Source organism: Carettochelys insculpta, chromosome 2, assembly GCF_033958435.1.
Source record: "Carettochelys insculpta isolate YL-2023 chromosome 2, ASM3395843v1, whole genome shotgun sequence".
NCBI lineage: Eukaryota > Metazoa > Chordata > Testudines > Carettochelyidae > Carettochelys > Carettochelys insculpta.
In genome coordinates, this window is record NC_134138.1 from 270068685 (window position 1) to 270082792 (window position 14108).

At 47.2% G+C, this 14108-nt stretch overlaps 1 protein-coding gene across 2 annotated transcripts in view; it reads left to right on the top strand.

The window, feature by feature from the left end:
* The window catches only part of PLCD1 (phospholipase C delta 1), a 90414-nt gene extending 79321 nt beyond the window's left edge, over nt 1-11093 (top strand). For both annotated transcript variants that reach the window (XM_074985165.1, XM_074985164.1), the window contains exons 11-15: nt 550-666; nt 3005-3180; nt 5119-5251; nt 8302-8451; nt 9905-11093. In XM_074985165.1, the coding sequence (XP_074841266.1) occupies nt 550-666; nt 3005-3180; nt 5119-5251; nt 8302-8451; nt 9905-9996 (668 nt within the window). In that variant the 3' untranslated portion in view covers nt 9997-11093. The remainder of the gene's footprint in view (nt 1-549; nt 667-3004; nt 3181-5118; nt 5252-8301; nt 8452-9904) is intronic.
* Nucleotides 11094-14108: the final 3015 nt, after the last annotated feature.

Here is a 14108-nt window from a genome sequence, read left to right on the forward strand (position 1 = left end):
CCTCATTACTTGCATTCAAAATCTCTCTTTTTGTAGTTAATTTTTTTATATAATTCATTGTGTTCAAGTGGACAATCTAGGCAACTTCCTTTGGAGTCACAAGTTATGTGCATATTAGCTCTTTAGAGGAACAATGGGCTCAGAATATGTCCACTGTCCTGGTGAGGGCTGGGCAGTAGAGAACATACATTTTGGGGGGAGGATCCAGGTGCATTGGGGTCACCCTGCTATATAATCAGGCTGGTACAAGCCAATGTGTGACTGGCTGCAGCACGCCCACAGAGGTAATGGAGAGTGACTTACATACTGGAGATGGTGAGCAGTCCAGTTTGGAGGCTGCAGCTATGACACAGTGTAAAGAAAACCCCAGGTTACAGGGTGGGGTTATGAAGCTTCTTCTTAATCTGTTTTTACCCTGGTATGTTACATGAGTGCTAAGTGCAAAGTCAAAACCCGGGCTAAGTAGATAGGTGGAGGAGCTGCCTATCATTAAAAAGCAATGGAACTAGCACAGATCACTCACAAGGGTGTTGGTATGGGTTTCTGTAGGAACCAGCTTTATCCATTACAACATCAGGCATTTGAGCCGGGTCTACCCTGCTGGCTGGAGGACAGATTCTTCCAACTACAACCCAGTTGACTTGTGGAACGTTGGCTGTCAGATCGGTAAGTGCAATTGAAAGCCACTGGGTCACAAATCAGACCCAGATCGACAGAGACCTCGGTGTAGTTAGGAGCTAATTGACCTATGTGTGGTCTCTCTCCCAGGAGAGAGGTGAAGTACTGGATGGGCATAGGGCCTAACCATCCTGCTTGCCCAGTACCCTGATAGAGTAGATTATTCAGTGCCCTTTCTGGGGCAACCTATTGCTGCTGTCAACCAAGCCCATGGCAGAGTGCTATAGTATTCTCCACTGTACTAGCCCATGCTAGGCTGTGTGATAGTATACTGCTCTGTACTGTACTGTTCCTGTTGCTGTAGCCTCTGAGCACAGTCTCGCAGTTCATTAAACATGATTAATATCTATCATGAGTTGTTTGTTCTGAGTGAGATCGTGATCCCTTCGTGGTTCATGTTTAACAAATGGGCTAATTGAGAGACATAACATACTTCCCAAGGCCAGGCTGAAAACCCAGGGCTAGCCAGGAATTAACTTAGACCTCCCGAGTCCCAGGGACGTGCTGGAATGATAAGGCACATAAGCCATGTGTGGGGGGATGCAAGTGGGGCCATATGCCCCTGCCCAGCATCATACCCCCAACATTCACCATCAACCCTGCACCAGGCTGCTTCTGATGGGTGCGGGGGCCTCCCCTGGAGCAGAACAGCACGAGAGCTTGCATTACTCCTAGGCCACACCACTCCACGGGAGGTGGGGACTGCCCCACCCACACTGGAAGTGGTGGGCAGGGGTGGAGCAGAGGTGGGTGGGAGGGGCACATGGGGGGGGAGGTGTGGGGCATGGGAGGAGCAGGGGTGGGGCAAGGACACATGGCTGGAACCCCCCTGCAATCCCTGTGCCAGTCACCCTGATAAGGCTCCATACTTCCTCATTTTCTGTAGCTGCTTCCTGTGTTCAGGGCACAATGTGTGCAATGCAATAGTATTGCTCAATGACTGGTCTACAGACTGGTGCCAGTTCCTGAGATCTCCCAGGCATTGTTTAGGAAGGCAGCAAGCCAGTCACTGGTATCAGAAAGGTTGAGACATGCAACAGAGGGCATCAAGATCCCTAGTAGTGGAGCGCTCAAGTAAAGACACAACAGCAACTGAATACACAAGCCAGTTATTTAGCTCGCTGTCTGTGCCTTGGCTGGCGAGTTCTGGGTCCAGCCATAACAGATCTAACACAAAATAGCAATGTGTTCAAATTCCTGGTGCAAGAGATAGAGCGCACAACTGTGAGTCTGGTATTGTGGATTCTATGCCCAACTTCTGCTGTCACCTTGAAGTATTCACTGAGCCAGCGCTATTAACTGCTTAAAATGAGGCACCCCCATCTGTATTTGGGCACCTAAGTAAGTGGGCAGATTTTTCAGAGATGCCAGGCACCCACTTCTCTCTCTACAGTCAGTATATAGCCGTGATTTGTGTTTTATTTATTGGTGAAAAACAGAGGTGCAAACGAGAGGATCGTTTTTGTCTTTCATTTTTGTAGGGTACTTGGGACACAGTGGTCATGGTTCAAAACCAACTGACCATGAGCCGCCACTTCAGCGTGATGGCAAGGAGGTTTAACAAGGTTCTTGGATGCATAAACAGAGGGGTGTTGAGTAGGAATAGTACACACTTCAGAAAGGGTGAGGGCACCCTGGTGAGAGGCTCAGAAAAGAGCTACAGCAATGATTCAGGGTTTGGAAAACATGCTCCGTAGTGAGACAGTAAACAAGTTCAGTCTATTTAGTCTAACCAAGAAAAGGTTGAGGGGTGATTTGATCACTCTATAAGGCTCAGATCCCCAAAGGTGTGTAGGTGTCTAAATACCAGTGAAGATTTGGGTCTAAGTACCTCCTAATCTGGAGATATCTGAAAATAGAGAGCTTCTGGAAAGGGCAGATGAGGGCATAACAATCTCCAGTGGCTGAAAACTGAAGCTGGATACTTTCAGACTGGAAGAAAAGTGCGTTTTTAGTGAGATTAATTAGCCACTGAAACAACTTACATAGGTTTCCTCAGCGGTTGAAGTGTTTTAACCAGTATTGAAAATTTTTCCAAAAGATACAGTCAATTTCAACCTGACATTATAATCTCAGTTGAGAATAAATGACGAAATTCTCTGGCCTCTGTAGTGCAGGAGGTCAGACTAGATGGTCAGGATTGTCCTTTTTGGCTTTAAAATCTGTGAAATTCTCAGGTGAAAAGTGTTGTAGGAAGCAAAGTTTATCACTAGTGAAAATCCTTTATCTGCAGGAAGGCAGCTGTATGGCCTGAAAAAAATCACTATAAAACAAACTATGTTGGCTTTTGGGAAGAGAAGTTTAATTTTACTTTTTTTTGTTCCAGTTGCCTTGAATTTCCAGACGCCAGGCCCAGAAATGGATGTTTACCAGGGCCGATTCCAGGACAATGGGTTTTCTGGGTACGTCCTAAAGCCAGACTTCCTTCGGGACAAGCAATCCAAATTCAATCCAAAATCCATCACAGGAGTCTGGTGGATGCGGAAGAAACTCCAGATAAAAGTAAGAATCGCAATCAAAAAATTGTAACAGTAGCACCAACTTCACCTGCTTCTAGAGATGTAAATTCTTCCATCTCTCTCCATGCTGAGAGGGACTTTCCTGGCCCCAATTCACCAAGACTGAAATGTCTCCTTAAATCCAGCTCTAGTCAGCAAAGCAGTTAATCCTGGGCATAAATCATAAGCTAAGTCTATACTAGGGAAATAAGTCGATTTCAGATATGCAGTTCTCGCAACAGCATTTGCATAGCTAGAATTGACGTACTGGAATCGACTTATTTCCTTAGTGTAGACCTAGCTTCTATACTCTCCTGTCAACCTCCCTTACTCCATGTGGTAGTGTGGAGTACAAGGGTTGGCTGCCGACCCCAGAGAGATCGATTTTGCCCCATCTTTGCCAGACGCACAAAATCGAACTCCGGAACTATAGACATACCTCCAAGTGACAAGTGTGAATCGGAGTGTCAGGGGCTCCTTCCCCACTCCACACTTTGAGTACGGAAAGTGGGGCCCTGCAGAGACTTAAAAACAGCTTGCCCATACGCAGGCTTTACTTAAAACTTTCCAGGGTCACAGATTCCTTGGACTATGGAGATCTGCTGCCACCACCCCACTCTTTGGAGACTCCTTTAATTCAGGCAGGCGCACTGGGGGATGCCCGCTTTGGGGAAACTCCAACCCTGTTTTGCCTCCACAGAGGGCTTGAGAACAAAAACAGGTGATAGCTGTGTGGCCAAATGGCACGTTTGCAGGCAGACCCTTCTTAGGACACAGGATCAGATTAGTTGCTTACAAACAGAGATTTTTTCACAAAACGAGAAAAGTAAATCATGGGTTGCATACGGAGAAATATAGTTCCCTGGGATTCAGCTTAAAAGTTACAGGGAGAAAATCTCAAGTCAAACAACAACACAAAAGAAAAAAAACAAAGCAGCCAAGTCCAACCAACTTTAAAATAAAACATAACCTGATCACATTTACCTATGCATTTCCCTTGTACTTACACCTCTATGGCTGATTTTGCAATGGTCAGGATATTTCCGACTATTTATTCCAATTACCTGGGAGACATTTCCCTCTCTGTCTTTCTCTCTGCCCTCCTCAGAGACAAAAGCCCCAGGAAATGCAATTGTTCTCAGTTTTAAAAAACCCACTCCACTTCCATTGGCTCGCCTGGGATCAAGAGATTAACCCCTTCCCTGCTCATTCATGACATGGAGCCTCTGCAAAAATTCCTTTCACAGTTAAAAAGACTACTCACAGTGTAAGGCCCCAGTCCAGCAGAGACTCATGCATATGCTTAACTTGATACACAAGGTAGCCAGGGGTGTTATTCAGTGTTCCTAAAGTGAAGGAGATATGTAAATCTTGGTAGGATCAGGGCACTGTAAGCTCTATGGGGCAGGAACTGTCCTGTTGGTCTGTGTTTGAATAGTTTCTGATCCTTAGTAGCTGCTAAGACTACCACAATTCAAGTAATCAATGTTGCTGTTGCTAATGATAATGCATTGGGGTGCCAGAGCCCAGCCCACAGACAGCACTCTCTTTTCATGATGTTACCTTCCTGGTTGGGTATAAAATATGTGAAAAGAATACATCAAGGGTGATCAAGGCTTACATGCCATCATTTATTGTTATAGTTCCATGCATTTGTTTGGCAAACACCCTTCAGTATTGGTTCAGGGTGTGACTTGCTCACCATCGGGGCCAATAAGAAATTCCTTCTCTGGGCCCCTGGCCATGCCGTGCAGAGCACGACAAGGTTGATCAAGAACATTGTAGCCTGTTTATACCTTTCCCTGACACAACAAGTACTGCCATTCTGACTGGCTGTGGCAGACTCTGCTCCCAAAGGATAGTGCCTTGGGGAAAGAGGACGGTTTTGCAAATCAAGTCTCATCCTGAATGTGTGATGCAGCCCCCTTTGCTTCCTCTGCAGATCATCTCTGGCCAGCAGCTGCCCAAGGTGAACAAAAGCAAAAACTCTATTGTTGATCCAAGGGTGACGGTCGAGATCCACGGGGTCCAGCGGGACAATAGCAAGAAACAAACCAAAGTCGTTGAAAACAATGGTAAGAGGGATTGGTGCTTTGTAGCTCAGCTTCGTGCTCCGCCAGAATTTCCCAAGGTCTTGCCAGTGTGGTCTCGTGCTGTACACAAATCATATAGCATCATCCCCATCCCAGTCCGCTTTCCTGCAAAGTTCAGCTAAATGTGGCCTCCCTTAACCCACCGTGGTGTCCCACTGGCAGGTGCAAAAATTCATGCTTCTGAGCAGCTGACACTGTTCCGGGACTGCTGCTGTGCCTGAGCGCCAGGTTATTGACAGTGGGCCAGATCCTAAGTTGATTTACACTGGTGCAAATCCAGGAAAGCTCCATGGACTTGCTTTTGCTGGGCTCAGGCCTCACTAGCTTTTCAGAACGAAAGAAATTCCCTCTGTAAGGATCAGCCTGTCCTTTGCCAAGGAAGCTACCAGGCAGCATGGTCTCAAACCTGCAAAATTTTCTTGCCCTGCCCCATCAAAGTCTGTACCTGTCCTCAGTGGCAAGGTGGAAGAAGGGGCGAGCAGGAAGCTTCAGATTGTGTGGTCAGCTGCGCTCCCTCATCTCCGGCTGAACCAGCCCTTTCCAACTGATCACATTGGGCTGGGGATCTTGCGGGATATCTCACCATATCCCCAGATATTGCTGCTTGGGCTCAGGCACAGCATGGGTAGAGCAGCCTCTGTCCTTGGTTTTGCCATTTCCTGGGTGGAACCAGAGGCCTAAGCCAAGCAAGTGGCCATGTTCATGGTCTGGATGCAAACATTTGGGAGGCTGCCCTGAGGGGAAATTTGGGTTTGATGCTGGGAATGATCAGGGGTCCAAAAGAAGGGGCGGCTCGTGTGTGAGGATGGAGAGAAACCTCAGAGGTGCCACCTTTGGCCACTGTTCCAATCCAGGATTTCTTCCAGCTCTCTGGGCCACTTCAGAGCTCCACATCCAGATCTCAGTTCAGCTAACGACCAGCTCATTCTCCAGCTGTAGGAGGGGCTGGGGCTGCCTTTGTGGTAGGGCTCCTCTCTGGGATCAGCTGATGATTTTTAGCCCGAGTCTGTTTTCTCACTGGACAGTGAAGACAACTGTCATCCCACTCAGTGGCGCCATTTCTTTTACCTAAGCGGAGAATGAAACTTCTGTAGCTCTTTTTGTTCCAGTGGGTCTAGCCAAGAAAAGCTGCAGGAGATCAGTGAGTTGTGACTGACAAAGGGCTGTTGTCCGTATGCAGGAAAGAAATCCTGGTAAAAGACAATAAACAGGGACAGAGATCTAATCTTTTCTGCAGCAAAAAGGCTTAGTCAGTTGGAGCTTTGCCTGAATCCAGACTGCAGGGCTGACTTGTCGAATACTCTCTAGCACTCCATGCAGTCCTCCTGAGCAGCTGCATTTCTTATCCCCACATGGGCCAACTGCTGGGTGAATTCAGTAACGATTTGCAGTTGTACCACCCGCAACCTCATTGGAGAATTACTCCACTTCTTCTAAACAGATGCGCTGGGAACCCCCATTTGCTAGGTCAGATAGCTGTTTGGTGTGATCGCAAAGAGGTGGTCAGGTAATTCTGCCTGAAAGAGGGGTTGTTTTTCTTCCCCCTTAAAATTACTCTCTGAAATTCCTGGGCTCAATTCAGAGAATACCTTTGCAACAGCCGAGCCTGTGGGTCTCGGCTCACCTGGTAACCTGACATCACCATTCAACAGGCTTCAGTGTTGTTTATTTCCAAATGGAAATTTGCAGCCTCCAGGGGTATGTCTACACTACAGAGTTATTCCAGATTACTTTATTCCAAAGTAAAATATTCCAGAATAACGTATCCAAACTTATTTTGAAATAGTGTATCCGCACGCTGTAGAGCCCATTTCAGATTAGAGCCCCTAGAAGCAGTGCAGTACTTCCAGGGGCTCTAATCCAAAATACTGTGTCTACACAGCAGTGTTATTTTGGAATAAGCTATTCTGGAATAGTTTATTTTGACATACCCCCTATTCCCTGTCTACACAGCCCGTATCTCAAAGTGTCTGTTTTGGAATAGGCATTATTCCTCATAGAATGAGGTTTACAGAATTCAAAATAAGCCGTCTGCTATTTAGACATTAATTTAAAGTAGCGGTTGCAAAGTTATTTGGGAATAGTGGCCATTATTCTGAAGTAATTTTGCTATGTAGAGACACCCCAAATCTGTTCCCTGTGAGAGTACTTCTGCCAAGTACCTAGGAGATAAGGCCCATCCCTCACAATTAGAAGAGAGATCCTGGGTCGGGTGGCAGCATGAGCCCACGTAGCTTTAGCAATACCGTGGGAGAGTGGAAAATGCTTGTTCCAGTGACATTATTTTGTGGTTTGCTTTGCGCCCATAAGTTCATAAATTCCTAGAATGAAGTCTGGGCCTCATTGTAGTCAGTGGCAAAACACCTATAGATTTCTGTGGGACTGAGATTTTATACACTAAGGCCATTCTGAGCATCTGGTCTGACCTTCTGCATACAGGTTGAACTTGTCTAGTCTGGCACCCTCGGGACCTGACTCGTGCCAAACGAATGAATTTGCCGGACCATGGGAGGTCAATATTTTCTAGCACATTACCAACACTTAGACTATTTACTGGACTCTTAGAAGACATTTAGGGGTAAATTAGAGCTAAAATAACAGCTAAGAACACTGAGAGCCAGGACTTTATGGGTCCATGGAAAACTTGGCCCCAGCCATGATGAGTGCTCATCTGGCTAACTTAGAGTTACCATATTTGACCTTTCAAAAAAGAGGACACCCCTGAGAGGGAGTATATCTGTATCACTATCTACCAACTCACGTTGTGTTAAGGTGTGAGTTGTACTATGTACTATGTACTATTTATGGTAACCCTAGTTAAATAAAATCATGTCAGATTACGGTTGTTGCCAGACCAGAGAGTGCTGAACTAGAGAGGCTCAACCTGTAGTGCAGGCTGGAGTGTTTCACCCAGTGATTCTTGCGTCAAACGTAGTAATTTCTGGCCGAACTAGAGCCTATCGCCAAGCAAAACATCTCATCTTGATTTAAACTTGGCATGTCTGTTTTTATTTTCCTTCTCCCTTGCTCAGGGTTTAACCCAAAGTGGGATGAAGACTTTGAATTTGATATTGACGTCCCTGCACTTGCTCTGGTCCGTTTTGTGGTGGAAGACTTTGACGTATCAACCAAAAATGACTTTGTTGGACAGTACACCATCCCGTTTACCTGTCTAAAGCAAGGTAAGGAGCATGGTCTGCAGCAGAGTCCCATCAGAGCAAACATCATGGGGGCAGCCCTTTAAAAATAAGCAATGCCCTAGATTTTCCCTCACTACCAGCTGTTACCCTCGGGCCATTTGCCTGTTCTCTGCCGGCCAGAGTCTGTTTGTTAGGATGGGGTAGCCTGGACTCCAGAGACTTCCTTAAAAGGCCCAGTGGAAGCTGTTACTTTGACCACTGCAGAAAGGTGTCCTCTTTTTGGAGACCAGAGTAACACGCTGTAACCAAAAAGCTGGGAAAACTCACACAGTGGATTCACTCACATGTGTGCAGCAGGAAACAGGATGTGGTCAGAGCATATTCTGAAACAGAGCAGCAGGTTTGTTACAGTGTGCTAGCAGCCTGCCTTCGAAAGGCCAGGTGCTACAGGAAGTGGCGCTAAGTCACTTCTGTCAGGGTTGGTACGGAGCCAGTGCCTCAGGGGAACACTGGGCCCACATCATCAGCATCAGTACAAAACCAAGAGTGTGAACACTTGTGGTTGTAAGTGATGCGTTGTAAGCATGATAGGAGCAGACCTAGTTACTTGGTCAAATTTAAACTCTGCTCACTGTATTCCTACCAACTTAATAACTGCTGCACTTAGGGTTGGGTAAATAGGGACCTTTAAGAAAATCAGCTTTATTATTGAGGAAGTAGTATCTCTACTGAATCACTGATGGGCAGGGAGGCAGTGGTAGGATTCGTGGTTCCTATTCATGGCTCTCCTACTGCCTGCATGACACTGGGCAAGTTGCTTTAACCTGCTTACGTGAATTCACTGAATATTTAATACTTGGCAAGAGTTTTGAGATCCTCAGATGGAAGGAGCTGTAGAAGTGATATAAAGTGTAATTATGGAACCTAGCGGGGCTGACATCCACCGTGGACCCAGGGGTTTGGTATGGGGGGCCCTGGCTCCCATCTCGGAAGGGGCGGAGCCTTGGGCAGAAGGGGGCAGGGCCTAGGGCAGCCAGCCCTCAGCGCCCCCTGGAGCATAGTGCTGTGGCCCTCCCCAGCTCTCAGCAGACAAGTGGAGTGGTAAAGTGAGGCTCCTGCGAAGTGTCAAAAGGGCCCAGTGTAACAGTGGCCAGGGCAGCAGTGGAAATTCTGGGCCCATATGCAGTTCCCTGCTTACTCCGCCATCAGTGGGCCCAGTGGAACCATAACACGTCCCTATATTCTGCCATAATACAGAGTATTACTATACCTGTTCTATATGGCCCAAACGTAAAGATCAGGGAAGAGGAAGGGGAAATGGAAGTCACATGGGACAGTCACTCTTTAGCATTGCAGTAGAAATGCCTTTAACCCTGCGTATAAAGATAAGCTGCTCTCATATTATTACATCCCATCCCATGTTGTTGCATGTGAAATATTCAGAGTAGCAAACACTCAGGCACTTGAAACTAATCACTAGTGTGTGTTTTTCCAGGTTACCGTCACATTCATCTTTTGACCAAGAATGGGGACCCCTACCCATCAGCTATGCTTTTTGTGCACATCAGTATTCTGGACATTAATTAGAGTAGAGGAACCCATCTTTCAGGAATCCATGGACACTGCTATAGACTGAAATTGAACCTGATGAGCAAAATCTGCCCTCAGCCATACTCTATGCAATTCCCAGTGCCTTCCCTGGGATTGAAGGAGGTGTAAGTCAGTGCAGCCTGACTCCCATGCTGCTAAAAATACCCCTTACTGTATTTGCACCCTCCAGTCATTATTCTGAAACTATTCTGACATTGCTGTTGAGATTTTTGTTAATGAGACTGTTTGACACATTTTTGATTTTTAATGAATTGTAATTCTTACTGTTTTTCCTCCAATTTTTATAGAGCAATTTAGGGGTTTAAAAGAGATTTTAAATTTAGTTAAGGTGTTCTGATTGGTCAATGGAGGGCAGAAGTGACCCTTGTGTGCTTGTCATTGTAAAGATGCACATGCAAACGTTGTATAAGCAAACAAGCTGTGATCCAAAGACATTCTGGCTTCAACTCAGGCCTGTACTCCACTCTTTTAAATCCTAACTTGAGATAAAATTCTGTCCTCTTTGCTACAGCAGAAAAAGCTACACTACAAGGATCATTTTTATTCTGTAATTTAATGAAAACTACATTAACACTACTCCACTTGACAGGCTATAGCTCTTCAAGTCCATTTGCATTCAGCATGAACAGTTCTGAGTCCTATTCTTCAAAATGAAAGTAGTAGTAGTAAGTGGAGAAATTATTTGTTAACCCAGGATGAAACCCATGTAAGACCGGAGAGGATTAATTTCACAGAAGACAGTGTATTAAACTCAATGTGTGGAAGGCTGTTTTTAATGACGTATGAAAAACATAGTTTTTCTATGGAAAACATCCTTTCTGAAGGAGATGCTGAGAAAAACCCAGTAAAAAAGAATAATTTCACTGGATGGAACTGAACATCAAAGCACAGTAAAAATAACTAGCAGCTCTCTGAAAATGATGTTGTAAGGCGTGTGGGTTTGGTTTCCCCACAATAAAGCTACAGAGCTAGAGGAACAATGTAGAGAGAAATAATATATTTTCAAAAAAATGTCCTCATTTGTGTTACTGATCATACTTCAGACTATTAAAAAGTAAGAATTCTGAAAAATATCTGATTTATTTTTCATCCTTTCTCCTCTTACTTTTTGCAATGCATGGCAGAAAAATGTGAAGTCTGGTCTTTTTCGTTGTCCATATATAGGCAGTTTCACTCTGTTCTAATGTGTGCGACAATGAGACACAATAGGGTGAAAGAAAAATGTCAGTGTCTCTAAGACCTGTTCCACTCATTCCCTTGCCCCAAATAGCCAAGAATAATGACATTTCACCACCACAAAATAACCCCTCACCTCAACAGCTGGAGGAGGTATTTTGCTGCAGTATTTGCTACCGGATAGGTTAACCTTTCTGCTCTACACTGCTATTGGCTGGTGTTCTTTAACATTAGCCATTTAATTGTTGTTTGGGGACTTAGTACCCAAATCCTATAACTGAAAATACCTGGTCAGATCCTTTAAATTAGCTAGTAGCAGCTTTGAGCACACATGCTAGCGACAGAAATACAAGCAGGTAAGATATTTCTCAGCATAGCCTTATTTGCTACAAACTTAGTATATTGCTACAACTATAAGGTCATGCTGATAGCACCTAGTCACACTGTAGAGTGATTTGTGTTCAGGAATACACTGATAACACCTTACACTTTCCTTAGCTGGTTACTAAACTATCTCAAAGCAAAGGCCAAGGATTCATTTTTACAGTTTTGTTGCAGTCAAGAGGGCCCCACCCAGGTTCCCAGGTGCCTCTTGTAAAAGAGGCTGCAATCTTAGCCCTAAACCAGTCCCTCCACAATGTAATCTTACTGTTAGCTTTGTTTTTTACTGTGATAGAGCAGGGCTTCCAGGCTGGTGTCCTGTAGCACATGGATTTGTTATAAACTAGCAGCCAGCCACTCAGTTTCACCTCAGAGAGCTCCAGGTGGGTGCTGTGTAACTGCTGGGGAACAGGAGCAATGGATCAGGCGAGAAAAAACAGCAGAACTAGACAAAGGTGGAGGTGCTTCCCCTTGCTTGCAGAGGCTGTAGCTATTTGTGAGGGGCTAGTTGCACCCTAGAGGGTGCCAGGCTGAGGCATAGCTCACCAGCAGCTGGTCTGCAGCAGCTCTCCTTTGTCCGGGCTCAGCACCAGCCCAGCAGCTGCTGCTGCTGCTTTCTAGCTGGCTGACCAGTGTGCCATGCCCAGCTTCAGGGGCATGGCATGGTTGTTCCTCTGTCACGAGGGGCCAAACATTTGCCAGGCCCAGTTTGAGTGAGCAATGTTGTGATCTGGTCATGGTGCCACTCAAATGTGGCCTGGCTGCTCCTCCCTCACGTTAGAGGGGAAACCAGGCCAAATCTGTTGCTCAAAGGTGCTACCTCAACGTTGGAAGGGACCCAAGAGCTGGGAGGTGCAGGTGCTTCCCTGCTCCACAGCAAAGGAGGTGGTGGCCCCTACTGGGCAGAGAGTAACTTGCTGCCTATGGTTGCGACTCATGGGAAAACCTCATGACCTCTCCGTGCCTCAGTTTCTTATCTGTAAAACAGGGTTTGTGAAATTTACCTTTGCTATCAAGTGCGATGAGCTGACATGTGCTGGAAGCGCAATGCGAGGGTGTCTGCGGCACGCCTGTATCTGTGGGCCCCACCATCCAAACTCCCCTTCGTTACAGTGACTTTAACAAACCAGGCCAGGCAGGTCAGTGGGGTGGCCCCAGTGAATGACTTTTAGATGTGTGGAGGGGCTAGACGCCCAGGGGTAGGGGAGGATACTGCAGCATGCAGCACCCTGCTACTTAATGGCATTCACAGCCCAGAGTCAGGCGCCCAGGCAGGGGAGCAAAGCTCTTCCCTTTAAAGGGAGTTGGGCACCTAATTCCAGGCTGGAGGGAGGTGTTTACCTCCACTAAACCTGGTTAGCCCTTTATCAAGGGAAACCCAGGGCAAGGTAGGCATGCTCCCATCCCCAGTGCTTGGAGCACCAGACAAGTACAAGTGCCTGCTTTGCCTAATTGTAAGGAGGGACTTGAACCCAGGCTTCCCACTGCCCAGAGGAGGGCTCTGGCCTCCAGGCCATACAAGTTAGCATCTGACCCACCACCACTGAATTACTTGTACAAAGTGGAACAGCTGCAACAGGAGAAATGGGGAGACCCACCACCGAATACCCTATCGCAGCCCCCACAGCTGTGATTCATGGGGTGCCAATCCAGGTGTGCTGTGAGACACCACCCGGGACAGTCGGTGTGGGGAGAAGCCTCACTGGTGCATCCCACTGGGGCTTAGAGGTGAGAGGGGCGCTGAGCTACCAAATGGCTTCAGGACCTGGCTGGCTTTGCCTCTGGCCACCCACAGAAATGTTGGCACCGTGGGGACTTTACCAACAGCCACGTCAGTGCTGCGATGGCGACTGCAGACCACTATAGAGGTACGCGCCATCTCGGCAGTGTTTAGTGAATGGCTGGGAAGCCTAGATGTTGGGCCTGGGGCATGACTGACCCAGAGGTGCCTACATCCCCCCTTGTGCACCTCACGCCAACTGTGGCCAGTGCTGTGGCTGTTAAGGGTACATCTGCACTGCAGCCGGGCTGTGATTCCCAGCCTGTGTTGACAGGCTGGCGCCAGCACACTGAATGCAGCAATGCAGACACGGCTGTGTGGGCTGCCTCCAAGCTCAGGCCCAGGATGGGAGCAGACAGGTTTGGGCTTGAGCATGTGTGAAGCGTATGGTGCCCCATCCCCACTGGCCTGACTCTGTGTGTGTGTGTGTGTGAGTGAGTGTGTGTGCGCGCGGTCACACTAACTGTGTGGTGTGTGTTCGTGTGTGAGGTCACACTGACTGTGGGGGGGTGAAGTCACACTGACTCTGTGTGTGTGTGGGGGGGGGGTCACACTGACTGGTATGTGTTCGTGTGTGAGGTCACACTGACTGTCTGCGTGTGTGTGTGTGTGTGTGGTCACACTGACTGTGCGTGCGTGCGTGCGGTCACACTGACTCTGTGTGTGTGTGTGTGTGTGTGTGTGTGTGTGTGTGAGGTCACACTGACTGGGGTGGGCAGTGGGGCGTGACAGATTTGCTGGGCCCCCAGGG